Genomic DNA, 27,418 nt, shown 5'->3' on the forward strand with positions numbered 1-27,418 from the left:
CCTGGCTCTCTGGTGACGGAAACCAATCAGCGGAGGTCTCGAAGTCTTTCTGCTGGTAATGTTTGACGTGTACACCCAAGGTTGCCACCGAGAGACCACGATAAACTACCCCGTTATCCTGTGAATTTTGTTTCACCTGAATCAAACCCATCCCGTTTATTGAATAGTTCCAATTCTGATCGCTAAATTAACCTATTACAGGGACTTGGATCTTTCTGAGACAATCGGTTACTGTAAATTTTGTGTAAACCCCGTATATCCCTCATTGTCTCAGAAGGAATCAAAGTGACCGCTATTGATTTCTTTCTTTCTTTAATACCTGACATTTTGACTGAATATAATTAATTTGAATATTGTATAATTCATTAATTTCACTGTGTTGAGTTCGAATTTCTGACCACCAGGACAGATTGATATTGTTGCGTTTCTGTTTTCCTCATTTTGAACTGGGTCATCAGCTGTATATATTTCTTGACTTGGAAATCATTGTGTGATTCACTGTAATTTAGAGTCTTGTAATAAATTCGGTTTTTGTACTTGTTATCGCTATCACCTTAGATAACCCCGAACTCTGTCTCCGACTAGTAGGTACCTGGGTGGGTTTGCTATTTCTCCCTATTGAAAAAATAGCTGGCGCTCGAGATTAAACCCTTTTGCAAACTAAACCCGTTATAATACAAAAACTACCATCCCTCCAACCTATAAGGCACCTCTTTATCATTCCCAAATCAATTAGATGCAGGGAATCACCAATGGGGAAGTCTTCTATCATATCGATTGGGAGTAACATCAATGGAGAATCCTGTTTGTGGTGACTTCCTTATAATTTAGCCCTAAAACTTGCTTCCGTTCGTAATCGTATCGTAGTATTAATTACGAGTATATTTTAGTGTTACTTGGTTAACCTGCCTGGCAAGATAGATCTATGGGGGGACAAAGTCATTATAATGAACTGTTCACACATTTCAACAGCTTAGGCTGAACAATAATATGGCCATTCGTGAAAAGAAAGCACAGTGTTATATAATTTTCAAAAATCACTTTATTCCAAATTAAATATTCTTGTATCTCGTATCACATGTAAACAAAATATACTTCACTTTTCTGCAAATTGTATGTATGTATGTGTATGCAGGATTGAGAGTAAATTATAAAAACCCCAGAATAACTAGCTTTTAGTGGACTTCGAGAAATAATCTGTGATTTTATTTTTCGTTTGAAGTACTCTGCTTTCAGATTCCTGATGATTTTCTTCAATTTCCATGGTATTTTCATTCATATTTATAACAACAAAGTCATCTGTTTGCATCATCTTCTGTTCTTTCACTGTGTTCTCTTCTTTCAGCCATTTATCTGAAGCTGTTAATAGTGTATCAGAAACCTCTTCCTTGGCTTCACTACCAATAGGTGGCCCATCTATAGTACTGAATATATTCAAAAGTTCAGTGTGACTTTTTTCGAAGAATTTCTTGTTGAACTTAGTTTTCTCACTAAACTTGTTTGTTGAGATACTGTAGAATGATTTAGGATGTAGAGCCGCTATTGAATCACTATTTGAATTGGACTGCGAATAAGTGGCAAATGTTGTAGATCTAGGTTTATCGGATGAAAGGATTTCATCATTATTCAAAGTTGCTCCATGTTCCTTTCGTTCCTGAGAAAAAGGGATAATCTCCCCTTCAACAAAATTTGGCTGAGCACTACCTATAGGTTTGGATGTCGTCGGTGTATCGAAATGATCCTTCTTAAGTTTTTGTAAGGGACTTTTGGCAGGTGATGTTTCCCTTTTAGAAGACTGTCCATAATATTGTATTCCTTCCCTACTGAGCAGCTTGAATGCGGAATTATCAGAAATGATCGTTGGATTATCCTTTATATCGAACCAGCATTGTTGAATGAAGGAGTAAAACTGATGAATTTGTAATCTTGCAGCAGCAAATCTACAGAATATCTTCCATAATTCACCTAAAAAAAATATATTCTTTAATATTTTGAGAGCTTCATTCTCAATAAACGAATTATCAATTTGCAATTAAAAAACCATGTTCACTCTGGCACAGAATGGAATAATCTAGAAAAATAAGAACAAAACAATTGAATGCGCTCACTTATCCCTCACAACAACCAATGAAAAATTAACAATTATGGCGGTAATGGTAATGCAAGAGGATAGTGGAAAAACTACTAATTTTCCAACACTCCTCTCTCACCAAACCTGTAAGCTCAAAATAGTGGGACTTTTTACCCTATAATATAAGGACGGTGTAAGTGTGTAGAACAATTTGTAGTTGGAGGAAAACATTCACTTTGATGTTGGAGTTTTTGTCTGATTGCGCCCTATTGATATTTCTTCTAAAATCCATCCGTGAACCGTATTTTATTTTTGAATGTGTGGGCGAGTAATGGACAAGCGAGAATTCAACCTGCAAAAGTGAACTAACCTGTTTTGATCTTATTATTGGCAATGAACAAGTACATGCTGTAGAGAGTCTCTTGCAATTCTTCATTTCCAAAAGTATAATAGACGAGATCCCGATGTGCTGCATTGCAGGCTATCAATTGAATCAACATCTTGAGTTTCACATCCCCATTGAATGCACCACAACCCCAATTTCCTGTTGCAACTGGAGCTAGATTATCAGTGTGGTGAGAAGAGAATCCAACATAAGCCTGCAATAGATATTTCACAAAGAAGTTACTCTGCTTCAGAATAATTGTGTAGTTAGTACGGAAACGGAATATTATATTAATCTCAAGGCACTCAATAGTATTGTGAGGACGAGTAGTATTCATCGACACAATTCCACGAATCGTAAAGTTTTGAAAGTATAATGCATTTATCAAAATACAGAATGTTTATAATTTTATTCATAACAAATCATTCATCAATTCATTTGCAATAATAATTGAGGGGTTCAGAGCTGAAGTGAACCAAGTCCATTCAGCCTAGTTATGAGATGAATGGCTTAGAAGTTGTTTATCACCAATTAATTCAAAAGTGACTTCTTTAGATTTTGAAAGATTAGAATGTAAGCATATGCTCACATAAGAATAATAATAAATAAAGAAGTCAGGAGATTGAACGAAAGAACTCTTCCTGACCGATATCAAATTCCTCGGATCGAAGATTTCAATCACATATTAGATAAACAACTAATCTTTTCAAAAATTGACCTTCAAAAAGCTTATTACCATATAGCGATAGCCGAAGAAGATAGACATAAAACCGCCATTACAACTCCATTCGGGTTATTTGAATTAAGAGTTATGCCATTTGGACTACGCAATACCCCTTCCACTTTTGAACGGTTCATTCATGAAGTTTTGAGATGTTTCCAATTTGTTATTGCTTATTTTGCTGATATTCTTATAGCTTCTGCTTCTGAAGAGGAGCGTATAAAACATCTAAATTTAATTTTTGATAGGCTTTAAAATTCGGTCTCAAAATATATGTTGCAAAATAGAAATTTGGTGTTCAAGAAACTAAATTTTTAGGATATTTTATCTTTTATCACCCCTGAAGGTTAAAAACCGCTTCCTGAAAGTACAAGCTATTGTTATAAAACTTTCGCGCTGCAAGACTTCTGCATTTGAAAATTTGTGATACCATCTGATGTGCATTATTTGTCTTAGATAACGTTGTTGCGTTTGTTCAAGCTGTTTAATGTGTCGCCGCCTCTAGGGCTTCCAGCTTTCGCTTCCGTAAAGAAGCGTTGGGAGGACCACTGCTTTGTAAACAGCTGCCAACAAGCAATAAAATACCTTGAAGTCTATGATAAAATGAATTTTAACCAACACCCTAATCGAATGAAAAAAAAAACAAAGCATTGCTCCAAACTTAATCGGAAACCAAGGTTTTTCTGTTAAAAAGGTCGTCAAAATTTACAAGGCAATATGCAGACCAATTTTGGAGTATGCCCATCCAATTTTCATTAATTGCAGAAATCCAGCTATTTAAAATATAGAAACAGCAGAAAGAATAGCACTAAGAACCATATATAGAATAAGACATCCCCACAACAGATTACACAATCCACCCAAGGAATTGTTATATGCAAAAACGAAGATACAACCTATTTCGGACAGACTTCAGTTCCTTAATTCAAGATTCTATAATAGACTGAAAGAGATGCCAGATATCTACCACGAAGATCCCGTCAACAATCCAGCAAGAAAATTTCCTACAACAACCCTTCTTACGAAACTAAGACATATAGAGGAAAATTTATGATTGTTTGTAAATGTTAATATATATTTTTTTTTGTGAAATATGCTGGACATAAAATTTATAGAGCTGAAGGACCAAGGTCGATGGCTCTTGTCGATGACAATAAAGAACAGTTCTCTCTCTCCCTATATTATTCGCCTTCTTAAGAATAATCGCTTTTCACCTCATCAATTAAGGGACGCTGTAAATTTGTTAGTGCCCCAATCACTTGAACAATAACTACAGCGTGTACAAAGAATGAACGGGGAATGAAATTAAGGATTTTGTAGGTCTTCATTCGTTGAATTACTCTCTAAACGTGGATTCTTGCTCTGGCAATATATTTCGTTTGCTTAACTCAAGTGGGTGTGAATTGAGCACTTACGAAAAATGGAGGAATATTTACATTCACTCCATTAGGTAGTAAATCCGTAATTAACAAGCCTTTATCAGCCAATATCAAATCACAAGTTTCGAGATTTCCCAAAATGCCACAAGTTTTTTATCAGATAATAATTTTATTCTTATGATTATAGCTACTATAAGTGACTTTTTGTGTGCCCATTGGCGCACGGGGAACAGTCATAGGCTTTCGGTGCAATCAAGGACAATCCCATAATTTTGTTGAACGCTGTTGGTAGGCAAGTTTGATTTATTATTTCGTTTACTCACCTTAAATCTCTCAATTTTGTAAACTGTATGAAATATTGAACACAATCTTGAACAACTCTCACTAAAATAGCTTTGTTTGGAATCCAGACACTGACCTACGTTAGTTAGCTACGTCACACTAGCGCGTATTCGTCAATAGTGTCAGAAGTTAATATGAATTTTTTATATTCCCGTGCGGTTATGATTACTTTCTCATACTCATTTAGGTTTCGAAAATGTCACTTCTCGATAACCGGGATTAATCAAAAAATTGTAAAATTATTAAGGTAACCGAAAGGCACAGATACAGTCTAAAAAAATGCATTTCCGGCGGAAGAGTTTTTTCTAGTATCGGACCCACCAATGAAAATATAAATAAACAATATATACCTTATTCAATTCTCTTATTATAGCACTTGGATAATATTGTTGATCAGCTTTCCAGAATAGAGTGGCATCTATAATGGAAATAGTTGTTTGTCTTCTACAATAAATATCGAATGGGGTGTTATCCACGTAGTTTCCATCCCATTTGAAGGTTTCTCCATACCCTGTGTATTTGCTGAATCTTTCCACTCCTTGAAATATAATTTACCCAATATTTTTTGTACATTTCAATTGCCTTTTTCTTACCTCTAACAATAACGGCTTCAGTATCATCTAACTGTTCGATGAACAACCGGGTAATCAACAATTCTGGGCATATCACAAACCTTATTTCTTCTTGTACACAGCCATAACCCAATACACCACCTCCTACATACCTGGGGAAAAAATAGTATTTCATAATAATCGGTTTTCGGAGGCAATGTCAAACATAGAATGATGCATCTCAGACGGAGGTATTACTGATAACTTTTTAGGCGCACAGCACAAAAACTTGAATGACAAAAACTAGCGTGAACCTTTCCTGAAAATAATTAGTACGCGAGACATGTTTTATTGCATCCACTGTAGTCAGATCAGTCAGTAATCCAACTGCTTCACTGACGTTATCTGGAGTAATATTTTGCCTATATAGTTTCAAGAAAAAAAAAACTTTTTCGATAGCCAAGAACGTAATTCTATGCGTAGATAGGCGAATAGCCTTTAAAATGTAGGCTCCCACTTCAAACAATCTTTATAATCAATGTTACTATTGTCAAATCATCAATAAAACTTACTTTCTCGAAATGGGATAAACGCAATGAAAATTTTTTTAGCACATAGAAATTCTTATCTTGTAGCTAATTAAATGCCGTTTCCAAATATGTGGTCAAATTTGATGAGACTACAAGGATAACTGAAGTATAATTGATTTTATAGCAGCTAGAAAAAAACGGATAACACGTTTCCGAGTTCTTTTTCGGAGAAACAAAGAATGGTTAAAACCGCAGCCTCCTACGATACTTCGTTTTTGAGTTTGACAATTTCGTAAAGTTCTCATAACTTTTTTGTCTTTGAAGTTACAAATCTGAAACCTGAACCTTCTACAGGCACTTTTTACGTAGAATCCACTGACGAGCACAAAATATTTTCTCATTTCGAATCATTAGGTGAACTTTCATTTTTTCAAATGCAAACTTTTATTGAATTTGTTATTTTTGAATCGGAAAAAAATCTTGTCAGTAGATTCCATGTATGAAAGTGTCTAAGAAGATTCAAGTTTCAGACCTGTAACTTCAAAAACAAAAAAGTTATGAGAACTTTTCGAAATCGTCCAAATCGCAATTTTTGTTTATAACTCGAAATTTAAAAATGATAAGCCGATTCCGTTTTCAGATTTGGATTAGTCATGAAAAAATACATCAAGAATGTATCATCTGTTTTCTTCTAGCTGCTATGGTTCTCGAGATCCCCTCAGTAGACAACGAATTTTGCCCAGTCTGTACAAGAAATTGACAAACGCATATGTAAAGAAGACAGAGTGAGAATCAAACTTCAGCTACCTCGTTTTCAAAGAAATGCTGCCCAATAATTCTTTCAGCCACATTGCACACTAAACGCAACAAGACCCATCCGTAACATCACAAGCAATACTATGTGTGTTACCTTGACTGGCAAGGATTCAATTCGTTCGCTGTTACTGAATCACCCTGCAGAATGTTAGTGATGAACATAAATAACAATTACTTGTTTGCGAAATCGATCTGCAAAAAGCCCAGTCCATCATCCTCTATTGTACCAGTATTAGCAATATGGACTCTGGTGTTTCCGAGATTATTTTGCAAAGTATCCCACCTAGGGATTTCAGTCTTGTGTAAAAATCTTCTTTCAACTGTGATAACACCTTTTGGCTCTGAAAACCAGAAAAATTGTCAACTTATCAGCATGAGAAAAATTTATAGCCCACCTGTTTTTGTCACTCTTCGAAAATAATGTAAAATACATTTAATTTTTTCAGCTACAGAATCACGATATCTAGGTCTTTGGCTAGATATATACAACCTAAAAAAAAATACGGTCAGTTGTTTATATTGATAACATTTCCAGTTCCCATCAAGTTTATGGCAGCGACTCGACAACGATACTATTTTATCTTTATTGAGGTAGGTATGAGCATACTTAAGATCAGTGGGATAAACTTAGGATTATAATCGAGGACCGGCTAAGGTTCGATAAAATGTTTTTATCCCATTTTGACGTTTAAAGGAGACAATATTCAACCCATGGTAACAAGTAAGATGTTCTTAGACATCTTAGTTTCAAGTAAAATGTTTTTAGACATCTTACTTACAAGGGTAAGTTGACGTTTATCCACTGAGTGAATTAAATTTTTTTTAATTGACTAGTGAAATACTCATTTTAAAGTAAGTTTATTATAACTTCATCAAAAATTCTATTTAACAGTCATGTCTTTCATTACAGTAGAAATTACAATTATGAAGATTTTCAAAATGAAATTGAAAACCTGCACCTCCTTCAAAAGAAACACGCTCAGCTGTAATAGCACATGTGTTTGTGGAATTCTCAGGCCCTGCTGGAATATCTACTTCTGCATCATTGGATAATGATGTTCCAAAATCTGCTGACTTGTTAGAGGTTGGGAGAATTTTTTTCGCAATGGCATTTCTTTAAGCAATGGAATGATCAACATAGACCTCGGCTATACCGTCCTACACTTCCGTCCACCATGTTTTTTTATCTCCGTTATATTTGCTCCTGATTCTGCTTGCAAAGAAGCGGAGGATCTACGAACAGTGGGCCGTATATTGCTTTGGTTCTGGCAGTTTGAGGAATTCGGCAACAATAGGAGGCGTTTTCCAAAATGTATTTACACCAACTGGATTGGCAGTGCATTTATTATTTATGTATTTCAGGAAAAAACGACGATGTTTGATAACGGTGCAAAGTACTTACGAAAGTAGTCAACATACTTCCCAATAATACAGAAAGAACGACTGACTGTTGTTTTTGTGTTTGGAAGTTGTATGGCCAACATAATAATCAAACCAACCAAATAATCCCAAAATAGTTGCAATCTAACCATCAAGTATTTCTCATCTGGTGCCTCATTTATAAATTTTTCAACTTGTTCACGAGTGAGAATTTTTGATTTTTTCGGACGATATCCTTCACTTCGTTTTGAATATGCCATTTCCTTAAAATATTTACTAGCATCCACACCATTTTTAGCAAAGGTGCTTGACTTTATCATTGAAAATTTGCTCCACAATGATGATGAGCTCCATATTTTTGATTTTTATTCTAAATATGCCAAGAAAACATGTGCACTGAAGTTCCCTCTTACATTTTTCAATTCACACCTGGCCAGGAAATTGATATATGCAATATCGTACTGCTGAGCAGATTTTTTAGGTAAGAGTTCCAGCTCTTCTTGCAGACTCTTCAATATCCACAGGAACAACCAAATCGACACTTTTATTAATAATTCCACTATCGACAAACATATTGAGCAGTCAAGAACTAAAGATAACAAAATCATATAGATACCTTAGAACATAGTATCTATGTTCTAAGATAGATACGACACTTCTCTAATATGGTGAAAAAAGCTACAGTGACTCTAACGAGACAGTGGAGATATTTGTGGTCTCGTTTTTCATAGTTTTATCAAGAATATGGCGGATTTGGTCACGTGACGTGACGTGAGCCAATTCGCATTCCGAATTAGAGATCATAGCATTGAAATATGTGCTTCTAAGCCGCCATATTCTTGTTAAATTTCCAATTGGCGCCACTGTCTCGTAAGAGTTACAGTGACTCTAACGAGACAGTGGCGACAATTGTGGTCTCGTTTTTCATCGTTTTAGCAAGAATATGGCGGATTTGGTCACGTGACGTGACGTGAGCCAATCCGCATTCCGAATTAGAGATCATAGCATTGAAATCTGTGCTTCTAAGCCGCCATATTCTTGCTAAATTTCCAATTGTCGCCACTGTGTTTGATAGAGTCACTGTAGTTAGAGTCGCTGTAAAAAAAGCTGTTTGCCGCCGCCATCAAAACGGTGCGATTTGAACTACGAATTACAGACCCAATTTATCGATACAAAAAATTTAATTTAGCGCGAAATTCAAATAAGCGCTTTGGCGTGAAATTCGAATTATTTTATTTGATGATTTTATGCCGTGCTCTCACGGAAGCAACTTATGTCGCAAACCAGTCTTCTACCTGATTGGTGAGATCGCCATAATAGTAATAGTATTTATTAATTCTCACAATGATTCTACAAGTGAAATAAAAAGAGAGTAGGTCAAAAGAGAAATTGAATTTAATTCAAGTGAAGTTCAGATAGGGAGGAGGGTTCTATATCAACCAAATAACTGAATATTTTCCTCTTGGAAGTCTTTATAATTGTGATTTTTCGGTATTCCTTTGGTAGGGCGTTGTAGTATTTCATTCCTATATATATAGAATGCACATCTCTCATACATCGTTAGGGAATATTTGGGGTAGATATAGGGGACCACCTGTCTTGCATCTTATCGACGTCTGCATCCGGCGAATAGTTTTTACGTGGAACAGCAGTAGTTTATTCACACAGACTGTAAGGATTTCGTTTTCCTTGAATGCTCCTCTGCAATATACTCCGTAACCCTTCTTCAGCATAACTCTCAATACCCTCTTTTGGAGTACGAAAACTTTCTCAGTATTTGAGCTGATCCCCCCAAAATATTACTCCATAGCCTATCAGGGACTGAAAGTTGGAGAAGTGGATAGTCTTGAGTAGATCGATCAGAACGTGTTTGCTTAGTACGAATATACTGTATGCTACTGAGTTGAGTCTACTGCATAGTTTATCAAGTTCCACTTGAGGTTAGTACCCAGTATCACGCCAAGGAATTTTGTCGAGGGCTTCGGTGAGATTTCAACGATCTCTGATACTTCAATTTTCTCCGGGTACGTCAGACGGCTTTTATCTGTCGAGAATCATATCAACCATACCACGTCCTTTGCAATGTACATAAAAAGGATAATGGGAAGTAGGACTGAATGATTTTTATAAATATTAACTCTACTGTAAATGACAGAACGGATACACATAATTTGAGTTCTGTGTATTCCAATATTTTGAATTTGTACAGTGTGAACAGAGGTCGGCTGAGAGAGAGAATAACATGAACGTTTATACCTGGTTCGCATTACAACCTGTATTGATATTATGTTATCACACTACATCTGGTGATGAGATAAATTACTATTTGATGTGAATTTCTGGTTGATGTTTGTTATATATGATGTCCGTTCTAATTTGTTATTTTAATTGTAAATATCTGAACAAATTTTATTTATACACTGTGTGTTCAATGTTTTGTATTACACCGTTGGCCCACAACAATTAACTAAGGGTGAGTCACCACTATAGTTTTTTCCAAACATTCTGTAATGGTCCATTGTTCTAGCTGTGAAGAAGTCCAAATATATGGACGAAACGTCGCTGAAGTAAGAGGTTGTGTTTCATTGGCTGTCCTACTTCCCATTATCCTTTTTCTGTCGAGAATATTACACATTCAGTCTTGGTATCATTCAATATCAGACAGTTATCTATACACCAGTTTCGAGCTCTACCGAACGCCGAAGACAAGTTACCTCGAAGATCTGCGATGTTTGCTGACAGGATAAGGAAGTCTGTATCACCCACGTATATTACAGCTTTCTCGCTTCCACTCACTGCTATTTTGGGAAGGTCGTTTATGTATGATATGAAAAGTATCGGTCCTGATGTAGCACCCTGTATTACCCGCATATTAACAAGGCGCTCTGAGGAGTCAAAGGGTCGCATTTCGGCCTTAAGATGTACACGTTGTCTCTTATTTGAAAGGTAGCTTTTGATGGGAAGTAGCTGTCTGTCTCTGATCTCGTAGAGTTTCTGAAGTAATCTCACATATCTGATAGGCAACATCGACTTAATTACGATGAAACTGGATCTAGGTATATTGGGAGAGCAGTCAAGAAAAATAAGTGGACTCTTTTTTCTGAAGCTCGAGCTTTCGGAATATGTTTATTCCTTCATCAGGAGCAGCTATAAACAATTTCCAATATTAATCTACAGAAATATAAGTACCACCAATGTCTTACCTATATGACGAACCCTACCGCATTATTTTTATGAAACCAGCATTTAAAACACAACCTCAATTTGTAAAATGTACTTATATTTCTGTAGATAAATATTGGAAATTGTTTATAGCTGCTCCCAATGAAGGAATAAACATATTCCGAAAGCTCGAGCTTCAGAAAAAAGAGTCCACTTGTTTTTCTTGACTGCTCCCCCAATATACCTAGATCCAGTAATCTCACATAGTCAATGCAGTCGAAGGCTTTAGAAATATCTAGGACCTTTCTCCAGTGCTTCAAGAATAGACTGCGTTAGTTGGAAAATCGCTTTTTCTGTGTTTCTTCCATTAATAAACCCGTGTTGACTTCGGGATAGGATTTTGAATTTTTGAAAAAACTTCATGAGTTGCTGAGCTAATATTTTCTCGAAAATCTTCGAGAATGAGCTCAGCAGACTGATAGGGAGATAATATTTCAGATGGGTTCCCTTTTTTTAGTATAGGTTTGATAATTGCTAGTTTGAGCTCGTCAGGGAAAACTCGACATTTACGCCTATATCACCACTGTTGAAGACTGGTGTGATACATAAGTTGCCTCCGAGGGCTCCGACCTAAAATGAAAAATGATATCGGAATTACTTTTTTAATAATAGCAGATGTATGTGAATGTTTGATACAGATTTATACAATTCCTCCATCCACTCAAAACCTCTAAAAACCCAATCACAAGTATTGAGATAAGTTTGTAAGAAATTAGAAAAATGAATGTTTTATTCAACACAGTTCACATACCCCTCATTGAAATGGTAATTATATTTCAACTCTTCACATCTTTTTGAGTAGTTCTGTAGTTCAATTAAATACAATAACTTATTTTAGGAAGAACAATTAAACAAATTATTGATTAATTTGGAAAATGCATTGATAAATACACTCACCTAATGAAATTTATTCCTGGATACGAGGAAGAAACATTTTTCCTCCAAGGAAAAGTGCATAGAAACGCATTGGCTAGAAGTGAAGATACTTGCACTTGGCTCAAACTCACAGATTTGCTATGATGCTTTTTCAAAAGGGGTATACTTCCGGGGACGATTTCTGGGAGTCTGAGTGCTAACTGAATTATTTTTGGTAGCATATTTTCAAAGAATTCTTCCGATTCTTCCTCTGAAAGCACCTTCAAGTAAATGAATATGTATATTACAAATCAGGAAATACAATGAAACCTAAATCGAACTTACTTCCTCAAAAAAAATTTTTAGTGCTGTTAGTTTTGAAATTGATCGATTATAAGAACAAATTGCTTTTTCAAGGTCTGCAAATGATTTTATTGGTTTCTTCAACTCTTCACAAATCAGTTTCCACCTTGATACAAGGATTGCTTCAGTGCCACCTTCCTGAAAAAACAATTAATTGGAACAGCTAGATATAGTTAGGCAAAATGAGGGGCCGACCAAATACTATGAAAAGTGACCGTCCTTTTACATAAGGGCTAATTGTTTCTAGTCAATGAAATTACATATCCACTAAGAAAGTATATTTCAACTACTATTCCAAATCAAAATTGGAACGATTCAGAATTTTATTAAGGAAAATTGACGGCATGTAGACAAATTATTAATAACAATTATAATAATATAATGGCAGGATATTGAGGAAGCGGGCTCCTGCTACGAAAGAAGCTACAGCCCCAAACCAACAACAGCAACCAACGAGTCTAATTCAATTATACACCTCCGGGCAGGACTCGAACCCGCTACCCGTTCATTACCGATCGAGTGCTCTCACCAACCGAGCCACCAGAGGACACCAACTTCCACCTGAGTTGGGAGGTATACTGGACCAGAATTCAATTGCTAGTAAGGGTTACCTATTACCCCTGGCATCTTCGACATTTAGCAACATCTGCAGGAAGCGGGTGAGGAATCTCAGACTACTGAACCGAATAAGGCGAAATTTGAATTAAGAAGTAGGTTTTAATGTCTGGGAATAATAATTAAGGAATAACTCATACTTGTCATTTTGACAATTGTATATTAGACTGGGATTCTACATTGACCTTGCCCTTTCGAATGTGTGGCTAGGCTTCTCGCCCTTATCGCCCTCTAACTCGAGAACGGTTAAGAGTATGTAAAATTACTTCAGACAAAAGTTGTGTAGAATTTTATTATCTACAACTTTCATAATGAATACAAAAACGATTAGAGGTACAGGGAGGGAAATATTCGAAAAAAAGGGATTTTTATCATCTTCAAAGTGTCAGATTAAGGAAACCCCCCTCATTAGTGTCAAATTAATGGGTCAACACGTCTAGATTAACCATGCATCTGTATGAAAATCCGACACGCTCGAGTATGTACCAGTAACGATTTTTTTTTACATTTTCAAAGGACCGCTGTGACCTTGCGTCATGTCCAAATTGTCAGTCCCTTGAAAAATAGCCTTCTTGGGGTCCAATTAACATATCCTCCAAAAATCTGACACGCTGGAAATTTTTTTTTTACCATTTTCAACTCTTCCGTACGGCCCGTCCCACCGCGCAAACTGTCAGATAAGCATACATTCATTATCAGAGACACGTAGAGCATATACAGTATCTTAATCTGACACGCTCGTGAATGTACAGGGTGGGCAAATTTTTGTAGTTTTAGCACTACAGCTTTTAAACCAGGGGAGATAGACAAAATCTGATACCCCATTCTCGTTCTCTTTTTCTGAGAAACTTACAATAGTAGTAGTGATTTTTGGCCACTTTCTTTTGTTTTCGAGTTATAAGCAAAAATTGGAAAAATGGCGATATCGAAATAAATTTATATCTCCGCTAATACTGATGATAGAGCTCTGAAACTGAAATATTATACAGGCACTTTTGCACTTTTTTACGTAGAATCCAGTGGCGTGCTTGCCTTTTTAGCAGGATTTTTAATTACGAAGCTATTACCCAAAGTTATGTTTTTTTAAATGGGAACACTAGTTTTCTGTGCAACTTTTTGAAAGCTTAATTTTTACTGATTTCAAAAATATATAACATCATATGGTTTGTATCAATATAAATAATAGAAAATGGTCAAAAACCTTTTTTCTCAATATTTATTTGGTTTCAACTTTTGATAAGCACAGAAACATAAAGCATCGTATGATTACCACTGTCTCCTTCTATAAGTCTTTTCATTATTATGAAAATTTATTAAATATATCTTGATTCAAATTTTGTGAAAATTGTTAAAAAGCATAGAAAGAATGACATTGCCGGAAGGAGACTGCTTTTGTTATAGGAAACTCTATTTTTCTGTGCTCGTCAAATGTTGAAACCATAGAAATATTGAGAAAAAAGGTTTTTGACCATTTTCTATTATTTATATTGATACAAACCATATGATGTTATATATTTTTGAAATCAGTAAAAATTAAGCTTTCAAAAAGTTGCACAGAAAACTAGTGTTCCCATTTAAAAAAACATAACTTTGGGTAATAGCTTCGTAATTAAAAATCCTGCTAAAAAGGCAAGCACGCCACTGGATTCTACGTAAAAAAGTGCCCGTATAATGTTTCAATTTCAGAGCTCTATCATCAGTATTAGCGGAGATATAAATTTATTTCGATATCGCCATTTTTCCAATTTTTGCTTATAACTCGAAAACAAAAGAAAGTGGCCAAAAATCACTACTACTATTGTAAGTTTCTCGGAAAAAGAGAACGAGAATGGGGTATCAGATTTTGTCTATCTCCTCTGGTTTAAAAGCTGTAGTACTAAAACATCGAAATTTGCCCACCCTGTACACCTGACGATTTTTTTTTTACATCTTTGAGACCCTGCAGACGCTTTCCCCACCGCTGAAAGTGCATACATCATAGAACTTTTTTTTCTTTCTACCATCTAATATTCAAAATCCACTAGGTCTCCACGACACTCGAGTAAATCCCGATATAGCATCGTCGGCTCCCCAACTACAATAGATAGAAATTTTTCAAAACTTTTGTTTATGAATTTTTTTTTTTTTATTTTAGAAATTTCGCTTCAACCACAAGGGTTATTAGCGATGGAGTGGTACATATTAATATTATTAATTATATAAGGTTGTCAATTTGTACACTTCTGAGAAATTTTATAATATTATTAACTTCACACTTTTCCACCAAAATGTCTTTCAGAGAACCTGCAATGAAATTTCTTGTTCTTTCTTCGTGGTATCTTGGACATTCACAAAATATATGTTTTACAGTTTGTTTCACGTTACACGTGTCACAGAAAGCTTCTTGGGTCCGGGTTATGAGGTGTTCGTGTGTTAGTCTGGTATGACCGATCCGAAGTCTACTTAGTATCACTTGGTGTCTCCTAATTTTCGGAATGTTTTTATGTGGTTCAATGAAGTTTTTTACTTCTGCCAACTTGGTAGTAGATGAGTTCCATTCTGCTTGCCACAGTTTCTTCTGGGTTTCTTTCAGAAGAGGTGTCAGATCTGTTTGTATGTTATATGGAACAAGTGTAGCGTCTACGTTGGTTGTGGCAGTTTTAGCTAGATAGTCGGCTCGCTCATTACCTCGGATTCCTGTGTGTGATGGAGTCCACAAAAATTTGATTTTCGCTGCGTTGGTATTTGCCCTTTCTAGTTCTTTTTTAATCCTTGTCAAAATTGGATGGTTAGTGTAGAGATCTTGCGTGGCCTGTAATGAGCTGAGGGAGTCGGTGATTATGACGCATTGTCGAAGGTTTTCATCGTTGCAGAATTTTAGTGCTCTCCATATAGCGTATAGTTCACCAGTGAATACTGTTGCTGTTTGGGGTAATCTGAAAATGCTTTCGTGGTCGTCTGTGGTGAATGCAGCTCCAACTCCTTGTTCTGTCTTAGATGCATCTGTATATATATGTTTGTAATCTTGGTATGTTTGCAAGTGGTCATTGAAAATTCTTCTAATAGTATTGTAACGTTTTCTTCGCTTAATTAAAACGTCCAACTTATTAAAATTATTTATTTACACTTAATACACTTATAACTCACAAACTAACTATCACACTACTATTTATTTCCACTCTTGTTTATTTCCACTAGTCGCTTGCACTGTTACTGTACTTGTCCTTCACTACCTGCTCCTCCGCTGGGCTTATATAGGCGCCGGAAACATTCAGGTACCTTCGCGAACCTTTCGCGATTCTTCCAGAGGAAGCGACCGCTCGGTTCTCGAAAGGTCCGACCGCAAGGGCCGGACTGGTTACACTGTCCCCTCCTTAAGCCTGTTCTGTCCCAGAACAGATTTAGTGAATTTCTCCGAGGACCGTGGCGAAACTTGCAGTCATCACCATTCCTACAGTAGCCATTCTGATGGAAGTAGCACTCCACAGTTTTTCCAGGCTCCCTGGCCTGCTTCGGGTTGAAACTGCACACCAGGATCCGTATACCAGTCTCCTGAAATACCACCTCCAGCATGCTTCGCACAACTCGCCAATTCAGCTGGTCCAATCCACAACCGAGCTTGGGAACAGCTAATTTCCTAACTCCAAAGCGTTGAAGGTCTTCTTTCAAGCTATGCAGTGCCGTCCATAGATTCTGATAGGTTGGCTTCTGATAGGAATGTTGCTTTGTGACTAGGTAATAAATGAACCGACCTTCAGCCTCCAATTTCAAAACTTTTCCGATTCTTGGCTGCTGTCGCAATAGTTGTTCCTGACGTCCAAATTTATTTCTGAATACTCTGGCTATTCCTTTGCTCATACGAAGGTCCTCCGCTACGCAATGAGCGAGAGAGTATTCCTCAGACACGGTAAAGAGATCTTGATGTACTTGCTGTGTAACGCCGAACCGTGCAACGCGTGTCTCACCATAACAATCCATAAACTTCTGGTAATCGCTTCTACCTTGCATCGGGGCTTCCACAAGACGTACCTCTTCTTCGTCCTGCGCGTACGGGGCTAATCGGTTGAAATGGACAACCTTTGGTTTTCCTCTGGGGAGCTTCCTTATCCGGTAAACTACATCATTTATCCTCTTGATTATTTCATACGGTCCCTCCCACTGTCTCTGCAGCTTTGGTGAAAAACCTTTCCTCCTTTGTGGATTATGTAGCCACACCAGATCTCCAGTGGTGAATCCACCTTCAATAGCCTTGATGTCGTAGCGCATTTTCATTCTGTCACTTGCTTGCTGCATTTGATTGCGTACCTTGTCATGAATGTAATCCAGCTTGTTCCTTAATTTACTAACGTAGTCCTCCCCAGCTACGTCTTCTCCAGGCTTACATCCAAACTCTAAGTCGCAAGGCAGCCTTATTTCTCGGCCGAACATTATACTGGCTGGAGTTTCCTTGGTAGATTCTTGAACCGAAGATCTATATGCCATGGTGAATAGATGTAAATATTCATCCCAATCCCGCTGGTGATCAGAAACTACTTTGGCCAGATGTTTTCCCATGGTCCGATTCATTCGTTCGACCATGCCGTCTGATTGTGGATGAAGAGGTGTAGTCCTTGTTTTATGAATCCCCAATTTGCTGCATACTTCTTGGAATAACTTCGATTCAAAATTTCGGCCTTGATCACAATGCAGCTCCAGAGGTATTCCAAATCTGCAGAAGAATTCTCTGACCAATTTATCAGCTACCGTACTTGCCTCTTGATTAGGAATACCGTAGGCTTCCACCCATTTCGTGAAATAGTCCATCGTTACCAAAATGTACTTGTTTCCATGGTCTGTTTCGGGAAAGGGGCCAGCGATGTCGATAGCTACTCGTTCCATAGGGGATCCGACGTTATACTGCCTCATTGGTGCTTTTCCTTTACCATAAGGTCCGTTAGCAGCAGCACAAACCTTGCATCTTCTACACCAATCTTTAACGTCCCTCTTACAATTTAGCCAATAAAATCGCTGCCTGACTTTTTCCAACGTCTTGGTTATCCCGAAATGTCCACCTGAAGTTCCATTATGTAGTCTGGTCAGAATGTCTGTCACACGGCTTTTTGGCACAATCAACTGAAGTCTCTGCTCAGTTCCATCTTCATTTTCCCAACAACGTTTCAGAAGACCTCCATCAATCTTCAATGTTTCCCATTGTGCCCAATACGACTTTACATTCTGGCTCAGTCTGGATACTTCTTCCCAAGTAGGTCGTCTACCGCTCTTCTTCCAACTCAGGATTACATTCAAGTCGTTATCTTCCTCTTGTGCTCTTTGAATTTCTTCAGGTAGCCAGTCGTCTTCGATTACGGTGGTCCGCCTTAAATAGATCTTTTCTTCCAGGCGCGAACAATGGCTGGAATTCTGGGGACACTCAATGGTTTTGGTCGAGCCATTGTCTACCACAGCGACTCCTTTTATTTTCCCAGTTGTAGCCCTTTCAAATTCTGGACGATTTTGCTTGAAATGCCTCCTTTTGTTGCAGTTCCAGCACACAGCATCCTTTTTCCCAGCAAGCAATATTCTGCGGACTTTTTCTCTGACAATCTCCTCAACAGATCGATCTGTTTCTTGCTCTTGTCTTACACGAAGGTCTCCCCTATGGGACGCTTGCTTCGCTGCTTCGATTTCCAAAGCCTGGGCTAAGGCATCATCTACGGTTCTAGGGCGTGCTAGTCTCAGAGCTTGTTGTATTTCACTATCCTTTATCCCATCCACGAATGTCTGGATTGATAGCTGTTCCAGGAAGCTATCTGGAGCAGATGGATAAGCCAGCCTGACTAATCTCGCCACATCAGCTTCAAACTCCTGGAGATTTTCCCCTGTTTTCTGCAATCGGTTCTTTATTTGTGCATGGTATACTTGTTGTAAATGAGCATCACCATATCTCATCTGAAGTTTCGATGTAAGAACTTCGTAACAGGCTTGTTGACTCTCCGGGATCGTCTGCAGAATGTTGAGTGCCTCTCCTCGTAGAGCGATAATTAATGCCGTGGCTTTTTCGTTGTCGTTCCAATTGTTCGCCAGCGCAGCAGCTTCAAACTGTTTCTGATATGTCGACCAGGGTATTTTTCCATCAAAAGTTGGAGGCTTGATCTTCATTCTACTACCTTCGCCGTCATTTTCCGCTTTCGCTGTGCTGTAGGGTGTTGAACCCAAAATATCTGTTCTGTTTGACATTCTTTTCAAGGAATCTATCAACTTGGAATGATGTTCAATTATTCCTGCCATTTCTTCAAACTTGCCGTTAACCTTGTCAAACTTTTCATCAACTTCGTCAAATTTTCCACTCACTATATCGAATCTCTCGTCCACTTTATCGAATTTTTCATTTATGGTTTCCAGTTTCTCATCCAATTTATCTGATAGTTGACTCACCACATCGTTACAATTTTCCCTAATCTGGTCCATTTTCTCATTCAATTTCTCATCAATTTTCTCATTTAATTTTCTGGGATTTTCTTCCATTTGTTCATTCAACTTACATGAGTTCTCGTCCATTTTCTCATTCAACTTACAAGAGTTCTCGTCCATTTTCTCATTCAACTTTCGAGAATTTTCTTCCAACTTACAAGAATTCTCGTCCATTTTCTCATTTAATTTTCTCAAAAAGTCCATTACCGCTTGAGTCTCCATCGTGTTCTGCAGTCTTGTGGTCACTGGCATGAACTCCAAATATCCAAAATTATTTATTTAATTCGAGCGATGTTTCACCCCACACCTGACACCAATGTAACGTTTTCTTCGCTTAATTAAAACGTCCAACTTATTAAAATTATTTATTTACACTTAATACACTTATAACTCACAAACTAACTATCACACTACTATTTATTTCCACTCTTGTTTATTTCCACTAGTCGCTTGCACTGTTACTGTACTTGTCCTTCACTACCTGCTCCTCCGCTGGGCTTATATAGGCGCCGGAAACATTCAGGTACCTTCGCGAACCTTTCGCGATTCTTCCAGAGGAAGCGACCGCTCGGTTCTCGAAAGGTCCGACCGCAAGGGCCGGACTGGTTACAGTATCATGGTTAATTTCTGTTTTTTTGATGTAGGTGAGCTTACAGTCACATTCAGGGAGAGGGACTATCCAGGGTGGTGCATCGTGAGGATTCGATGTCTTGATCATAGTTGGGATGGAGGTGTTGTATTTTGATAGGTATTTGTTCAGTCTTTCATAAAATGGTGGATCAGTTCTGGGATTTCCAAGGTATGTAGTTTTGAAACGATTAGCTATTACGTTATGGAGAACTGGATTTGATGGATTCGATGAAACTTTTGTTTATGAATTGAGGACCCCTATTTGTAACTATATAATTACACAAGCCGAATCGGATGAACAGATCTTTGAAAAAAATCAACAATTTTATCAGCTTTAATGTTTATTCCAAAATCATGAATTTCCGGCCATTTACTGGTCTCAAAAAATCAACATGAATACGAGACCAAACTATATTTGGATAAGGCCAATGTACAATCCAAATTTTCGTAGGATTTTTTCTATTAGAAACACAAATTTCGCAACTTGCACTGATTTCCTTAATCTCGGAATCAAGATTTGGCCACCAAAAATAAGAACGAGCCAACTGTTTCATTTCACATATACCAAAATGTGACGCATGCAGTTCTTTCACAATTTCAGATTGAAGAGATTTAGAAATAATTATTCTGATGCCCCAAAATAAGCAACCCTGATCTAAATTGTATGAACGTCGATATTTTTCAAGATCCATTAGTTAGGTTGAAGAAAACTGTCAGGACCAACCTTGAGGCCTCAGATCGATAATTTTATGATTTAATGTAAGCCTGTTTTGTTCATTTTTTTCGGGTTGGTATTTTATGTTGTTTTTGCCTTAGATGGTAGGTTCTTGTTATTTTGTGCATGTATGATTTAGGAATTGCCTTTTGTTTGAAACAGTTTGTATATTATGTGAATACTGTTTCTGGGCGAATGCCTGTATGTATTCCTTTGTGAAATAAATAAATAAATAAATTGAGTTCATTTCTTCTAAAAACGAAGTCTCTAACTCTCTAACACGTTTAACCCTCAACTGCTTTCGTTATTTCATATAACGATTCTTATATGGTGGGGTTAATTCTGACCCCAACTTTGAACTATGTCTAACCATGAAAATTGTCTATATTTATTGGGTTTTTTGTTTATTGAGTGATGTTCGAAGTCTGCAATTTTTGTGCAACAGTACTCAGCATTCCACTCAGTTAAAGTAAGCCTATGTTTTGGGTATTTCAAGTCAGTTGTTCTTGTGTTGTATTTGTGGTTTTCCCTTTGAAGTAGTCTCTATTCTTATGGACAAATAACAGACATTCCTGAATGTAAATGGCGAATGCTGTTAGTAAATTGTTTTAATGGAATCTTCCTCTACATGATTCTCTGAATTCCAGTCTATATATGATGCGAATCGCTCTCTTTTGGAGTTTCAAGATCTCCTCCATTCGCGAAGAGGCCCCATAGAAAATGATACTGTATCTCATCTTTGATTCAAATACCGCTTGATAGATTGTCTTCATAGATGTTGAGTCAATGTATACTCAGGACACCCAAGGAGTAACATATAGAACTGAGTTTTCCACATAAGTTGGTGACATTATCACGGCAGTTGAGACTTTCATCTATGGTCAAACCCAAAAAGTTACAATTTCTTTCCAGGGGGAGCTTATAATCAACTCTCTCAATGTATTGAGGAATTTCAACATTTGCGTGGTTGGTGTGAAACATTACAACACTTGTCTTCTGAGTGTTCAAACATAACTGATTTTTAAGAAACCACTCATTTACTTTTGTGATGGTTGATTCAATCAAGCATTTTAGAGCACCAAGCTTTTAATGAAATATTGGTGTCATCAGCATAATTTATCAATGAGCAATCGGTGATTGAGGCTGTCTCAGCAAATAGATCATTAATGAAGACAATGAAAATATGTGGACCCAAAATGCTTCCTTGTGGTACACCCAAATCAACTGAAAGTGGATCTTAGACGGCTTGGGTTTCTTCGTTGGTGATTAAGACTTGTGTTCGAGAAGAGAGATATGATCTAAACATTTAAGTGGGATATCTCTCATTCTATAGGAATTCATCTTTTGCAGTATGTGCTCAATCAATGATGAACAGGAGAAATAGAAGTGGCCCAAGGACCAATCCTTGTGGTACTTATTCAGATCATGTTCGCCAGATAGACAGCTTCCAACTTTCACAAAAATGGATCTACCCTCGAAATAGCTCTGGAGTCAATCCAAAAATACACCTCGAAAACCCAAGTGTGTCTATTTGTAATATACTGGTCTCGGGTTGTAGGAATTAAGAATTATATAGTTAGGTACAATAATAACGTTTTATTCCAAATCCATAATACAACTGGCTGCGGCTGTTCGAGAGGGAAATCGACATATGTTTCCCCCAGATTTCCCGTTCCACAACCACAGCTCAAACTCCCTAAATACAATACAATACATTACACTATTATAATATTATAAATCGAAAAGGAGGACTATCGAATGCTTGCGAGAGGTCGAAAAATAAGGCCGCTACATGCAAGCCATTCGAGGCATTCATACATTCATTGCTGTATCCCGGTACCGGGAATAAATCTACAAAACAACAAACAAACAAAAATTTGAAGGTGCGAACAGACTTGTAATTTCTTAGGTCTAGTTGCGACTGTGTGCCCTCTTGTGTCTGAAGAGACCCCAACCTACAAATCCTTCCACACTCCGGGCATGGATAGTCATCAACCAGATCTGGCCGCCGCTGTATCCATCTCTAGTCTCCATTATAACTGTGTACCAAAGACCTCCACAGTGACCTGTCCGACGCCAGTTGTTCCCAGTTATGATTGGCATTAACTGATTTTAGGGATTGATGTAGTATATCCTTAAACCGCTTATACTGGCCTCCTGGTTTTCGGGCTCCCTCTGTGAATTCGCCATGCAGAGCTATTTTGGTGAGTCTTGTGTCTTGCATCCTCAGAATGTGGCCGCTCCATCTAAGTCGGGCCCTCGTTACTTGAGTCTCAATTGTTGTACAACTCGCGCGTTGCAAGACTTCTGCATTTTAAACTTTGTGAAACCATCTGATGTGCATTATTTGTCTTCGATGATGTTGTTGCGTTTGTTCAAGCTGTTTAATATGTCGCCTGTAGGGCGTCCAGCTTTCGCTTCCGTAAAGAAGCGTTGGGAGAACGACTGCTTTGTAAACAGCTGTCTTGGTCTTCAGATTGAGGTCGTGATTTTGAAACAGTCTGACCTTTAGTTTTCAGAATGCCAGTGATGCCGAATTGATGCGGCTGTGTGTTTCCGTGTCTAGGTTAGCCCTAGTATTTATGAAGCTTCTCAAGTATTTGAACTGCTCGACCTGTTCTAGAGTTTCATTCTCAAGGTTAATATGTGTTTGAAGGCTTTCTGGCGGACTTACCAGGATTTTGGTTTTGTCGATATTGAGTCTAAGGCCTAAAGCTTCATACACATAACCAACAAAGGGAACTGCAGCTGTCCTTGTTGAGCGACCGATCTGAAACCATGTTGAACCTTATCAAGTATACTGAACTTGTCAAGATACTTGATCATTTGGTTGAACACAACTCTTTCGAATACTTTAGAAAATACGCTCAGAATAGAAATTGGTCTATAGTTCGACATGCTACAAAGGTCGTTCTTCTTAAAGATTGGAACAACCAAGGCTTTTTTCAGAATAGAAGAAAAGATGCCAGAACTTACAGAAAGATTAATACAATGAGTGAAATGCTTACAAATATTTGAGCTTTAGACTTTAGAAGTCTAGCAGATATAGAATCAGCTCCTGCACACGCATTATTTTTCAGAAAGTTAATTACATCAGCCACTTCGCACTCAATTACCGGATGAAAAAAAATGTTGGGCTAAACATTACTGAGGAAGTACATGAGGAAGATAAACGAGTACCCATAGAATAGACGGAGGCTGGTTTCGATTACCGTTGAAAGGTAAGCGGCAAAAATATTTGCCAATTCCAGGGTATCATTGTGCAAGACACCATCAACGAAAAGCTCAATACACTCGTTAGTTCTACCCTTTCGGCCAGTCAAGTTATTTACCATGGATCATACTGTTTTGTTTTTATTATCTGATCTACTAATAAGGTCATTATGAAATTTCAATTTAGTATTTCTGATTAACGAGTTATACTCGCTTTTAGTTTCCTTGTATGATGTATAAGTGCTGTGACACTTTACATTCAAGTGTAACCAGTGCAGATTCAAAAGTATGTTTGACCAGAACCACCTCAGGAGTGATCCAACTATTTATTTTATGATTGTTAGTAGGGAATTTCACCAAAGGACAGCATGATTCAAATGTGCTCTGAATTGCATCAACATGTGCTTGAAAAGATTCATCGACATCATTGATAGTATAAATAACATGAAAATCATAAATTGGGAAATGGAAAACAAAATTGTTAAGATTTTGTTGACTTAGAGCCACCCTGTGTATTCATATGAGATATGCTATTGAATTCAACCAAGGTAGCACGGTGGTCACCCAAAAGAGGCTCAAAAACTTTTACATTGGAGTCAGATACTATAGATCTGCACTTATTAAAACATAGTCCACTTTTGAAATAGATGTATGACCCGTTATGTTAGTGAATACACTCGTAGGTTGTGACGAAATGTTCAAATCAAAACAATCCATCAAATCTTTGAGTAGCCAACGGTTATTACATTCAGACTTCAGATAACAAAGTTTTTGCTGTAATGCCAGCTTTCAGATAGATCATCGGCCCCCCATGTTCCCGGCAAGGGTGGCAGTTATAGTCAGCTAAAATATATCCAGGTACTCTTTGTTTTCACACTACCGGCAATGCACCAGTGCTCAACAACACTTATATCAGGATCATTCTCTGCCAGAAGTAATTCCCTGTTATTTATTAGAGTGGACGTTTAGCTGCAGAACCCTCAATTTATGAACTTTAGCAGTATTCAGTCAGTTGGACGGTTCATCCTTTTGGGAAGGAAAAAAGGGTGGATATTAGCGTTGTTTGGCCAATTTGATCCATTTTAAGCCTTCTCATATTCAGAGCATGGAATAAGCACTTTGAAAGATGAATAACTTTTAGGATATTTTGAGACAAGCTTTTCACACTGCACTGAAGAGAACCTCTGCATTAAAATATCTTGTCTCAGACCCTCTCATTTGGTATTTCTATATATAGCATGTTTATTGGTTTCAGAAATAGTGTGTGTAATGGGTTCCTGTTTACTTTAGCGCTCACCTTGAATTTTTGCCATCGATTTTTTCATAAATTTCAATGAATTTGGATGTTAGCCTTGAGATAACTCAATGAGTTAACGTTTTCAGTTAGTTTATTCTGAAAAATTCAATAGCATACAATTCATCATATGATACAAAAGTTTATGGAGAAACCCCACAATCCCAATGAGTAGCATAGTGATGTAGAAAAATATATTTATAGAATAAGCTTATAACACTGAAAGGCATATATCAGACAGGAACCCAATTAACTGGTATCATTAAGTCAAATCTGACCCTGTTCCTATTGTTTTCAATGTTTTCATAGCAGCATTACTGTTTCTGCATAGGGGCAATTAGTATTGCAGATATACTGAAGGTACTTGTGATGAAGGGTCGATAATTTCTAAACAGATAGTCTTGCAAATTGACAGAACAAATGCTAGTTCATAGAAATTAGTCAGAGAGCCTAAAAGCTGATACTGAAACTTCTTAGTTTCGAAATAACCTGACAATACTAGTTAAGGTCAACTATTAGTCAGATCCCTTCATCTTTTCATATTTCACATACCTCCAGAGGATATAAATTTTCTGCAGAATAGGGCATTCTCACGTGATCTTCATCCCAATGTTTTGGATTCCTCTGCACATGAGGTTGAGGTATTGATGAGAGAGTTGCAGGAAACTGGTATAGAACGGTATGATGTTTCGATGGTGTTATTGGTGGTACATAGAAACTCCATTGATCCTTTCCTCTATAGAAATCACTTATACTAGACCCCGAGTAGTTCTTAGACATCTTGATAATGTATTCAAAAAATAAGTACCTAGAATTCGTGTACCTTAGTAGTAGGAAGTGGAAATTTTCTACATGTAGAACTATTTCACCAACCAATTATTGTTGAATCCTTCTATACATTCATTCCATGTAACCCTTATATATATTTATCGAACAAGAAGCTCATTAATGTTAAATAAATATTGATATATATACATGTCAGAGGAATGTTTGTTTTGATTGCTAACTAACCTAACAGTAAGTTATAACTTCTATGGCTTTACCATACAACTCTGTCATAGAAATAATAATTACCGAGTTCGGCAATTACCTCGGACCTCTCGGATTCAGGATTGCTCTGAATCGTTCGTTTACGGTATCCAGATGCACCATAAACGCTCTATTGAACAAAGGCTTCCTTTCTTACATACGATCTGTTATGAAGTAACTATAAAAAAGTTATATTTCATCACTCAGACAAATAGTACTGACCAAACATCCCCTAAACAGAGTCTCTGCCCTAAATATAAAAATTATTAAGCCAGAAGTATGAGCTCGAGAGAACTATGCGAATGCATGCGTTTCAGAGTGAGTGAAACTATAGCTTTGTTTTGGTTCGCACTTGAGGCGGTTCCGAATCGGTTCAAAGTAGTGGAGCAGCAATGGTGTGGGAAGCTACCCGCATGCTACGCGCGAGCTTACGCTGAATAAATAAATGTGCGACTGTTTTGAACCGTTCTGGAACCATCCTAAAAGCGAACCAAAACAGGCCTAATGGTACCTCGGTTCCCTTTAAAAATCTGTTTGGAGTCCCTTTACTGTATACATTGCTCGCACATGGCACATACACATACCTAAGAGTATCAACTCTTGCACATACACAGCATATATTTATACACAATAAACTAACTGACCGCATTCATAGTCCCTTGTTAATTCAGGTACAATGGGGTAGAATTTTATTTCCTATTCTTAAATAGTTAATGGAGAGGCATATCTCTTATTTATGGAGGGTACCCTCCATACTCTTATTGAAACAATAATTCTGTTATATTTTCGCAGATGATGCCAGGTTTTGCACCAATCGATTGCAGTACGGTACAGTCTCGATTATCCGAAATAATGTGGTCCAAAGTGATTTCGTATAA

The 27,418-nt window shown here is 37.3% G+C and overlaps 1 protein-coding gene across 2 annotated transcripts; it reads right to left on the minus strand.

Annotated features, from left to right (window-relative positions):
• Positions 1-1,130: 1,130 nt before the first annotated feature.
• Positions 1,131-26,483, minus strand: LOC123319037 (poly(ADP-ribose) glycohydrolase-like). 2 transcript variants are annotated; one of them, XM_044905859.1, is made up of 10 exons: positions 26,385-26,483; positions 26,064-26,319; positions 12,598-12,753; positions 12,295-12,533; positions 7,191-7,285; positions 6,971-7,136; positions 5,492-5,622; positions 5,249-5,436; positions 2,442-2,670; positions 1,131-1,965 (listed from the first exon to the last, which is right to left on the minus strand). In XM_044905859.1, exons 2-10 carry the CDS (start codon positions 26,289-26,291, stop codon positions 1,169-1,171), a joined length of 2,229 nt encoding a protein of 742 aa, XP_044761794.1. In that variant the 5' UTR covers positions 26,292-26,319; positions 26,385-26,483; the 3' UTR covers positions 1,131-1,168. The 2 variants fall into 2 exon arrangements, with proteins under 2 accessions (XP_044761794.1, XP_044761795.1); XM_044905860.1 differs by lacking the exons at positions 26,064-26,319; positions 26,385-26,483 and having other exon boundaries at positions 12,295-12,523; positions 12,598-12,715.
• Positions 26,484-27,418: the final 935 nt, after the last annotated feature.

The sequence above is a fragment of the Coccinella septempunctata genome, chromosome 8 (assembly GCF_907165205.1).
Source record: "Coccinella septempunctata chromosome 8, icCocSept1.1, whole genome shotgun sequence".
Classification (NCBI taxonomy): Eukaryota; Metazoa; Arthropoda; class Insecta; order Coleoptera; family Coccinellidae; genus Coccinella; species Coccinella septempunctata.

Coding starts and splice junctions, on each gene's coding strand:
- LOC123319037 (XM_044905859.1), bottom strand. CDS start 26,291: ATGTCTAAGAACTACTCGGGGTCTAGTATAAGTGATTTCTATAGAGGA. Junction 7,137..7,190: donor TCGAAGAGTGACAAAAACAG/GTGGGCTATAAA, acceptor TCTGGTTTTCAG/AGCCAAAAGGTGTTATCACA. Junction 5,623..6,970: donor CAGATCGATTTCGCAAACAA/GTAATTGTTATT, acceptor TTTTTTCCCCAG/GTATGTAGGAGGTGGTGTAT.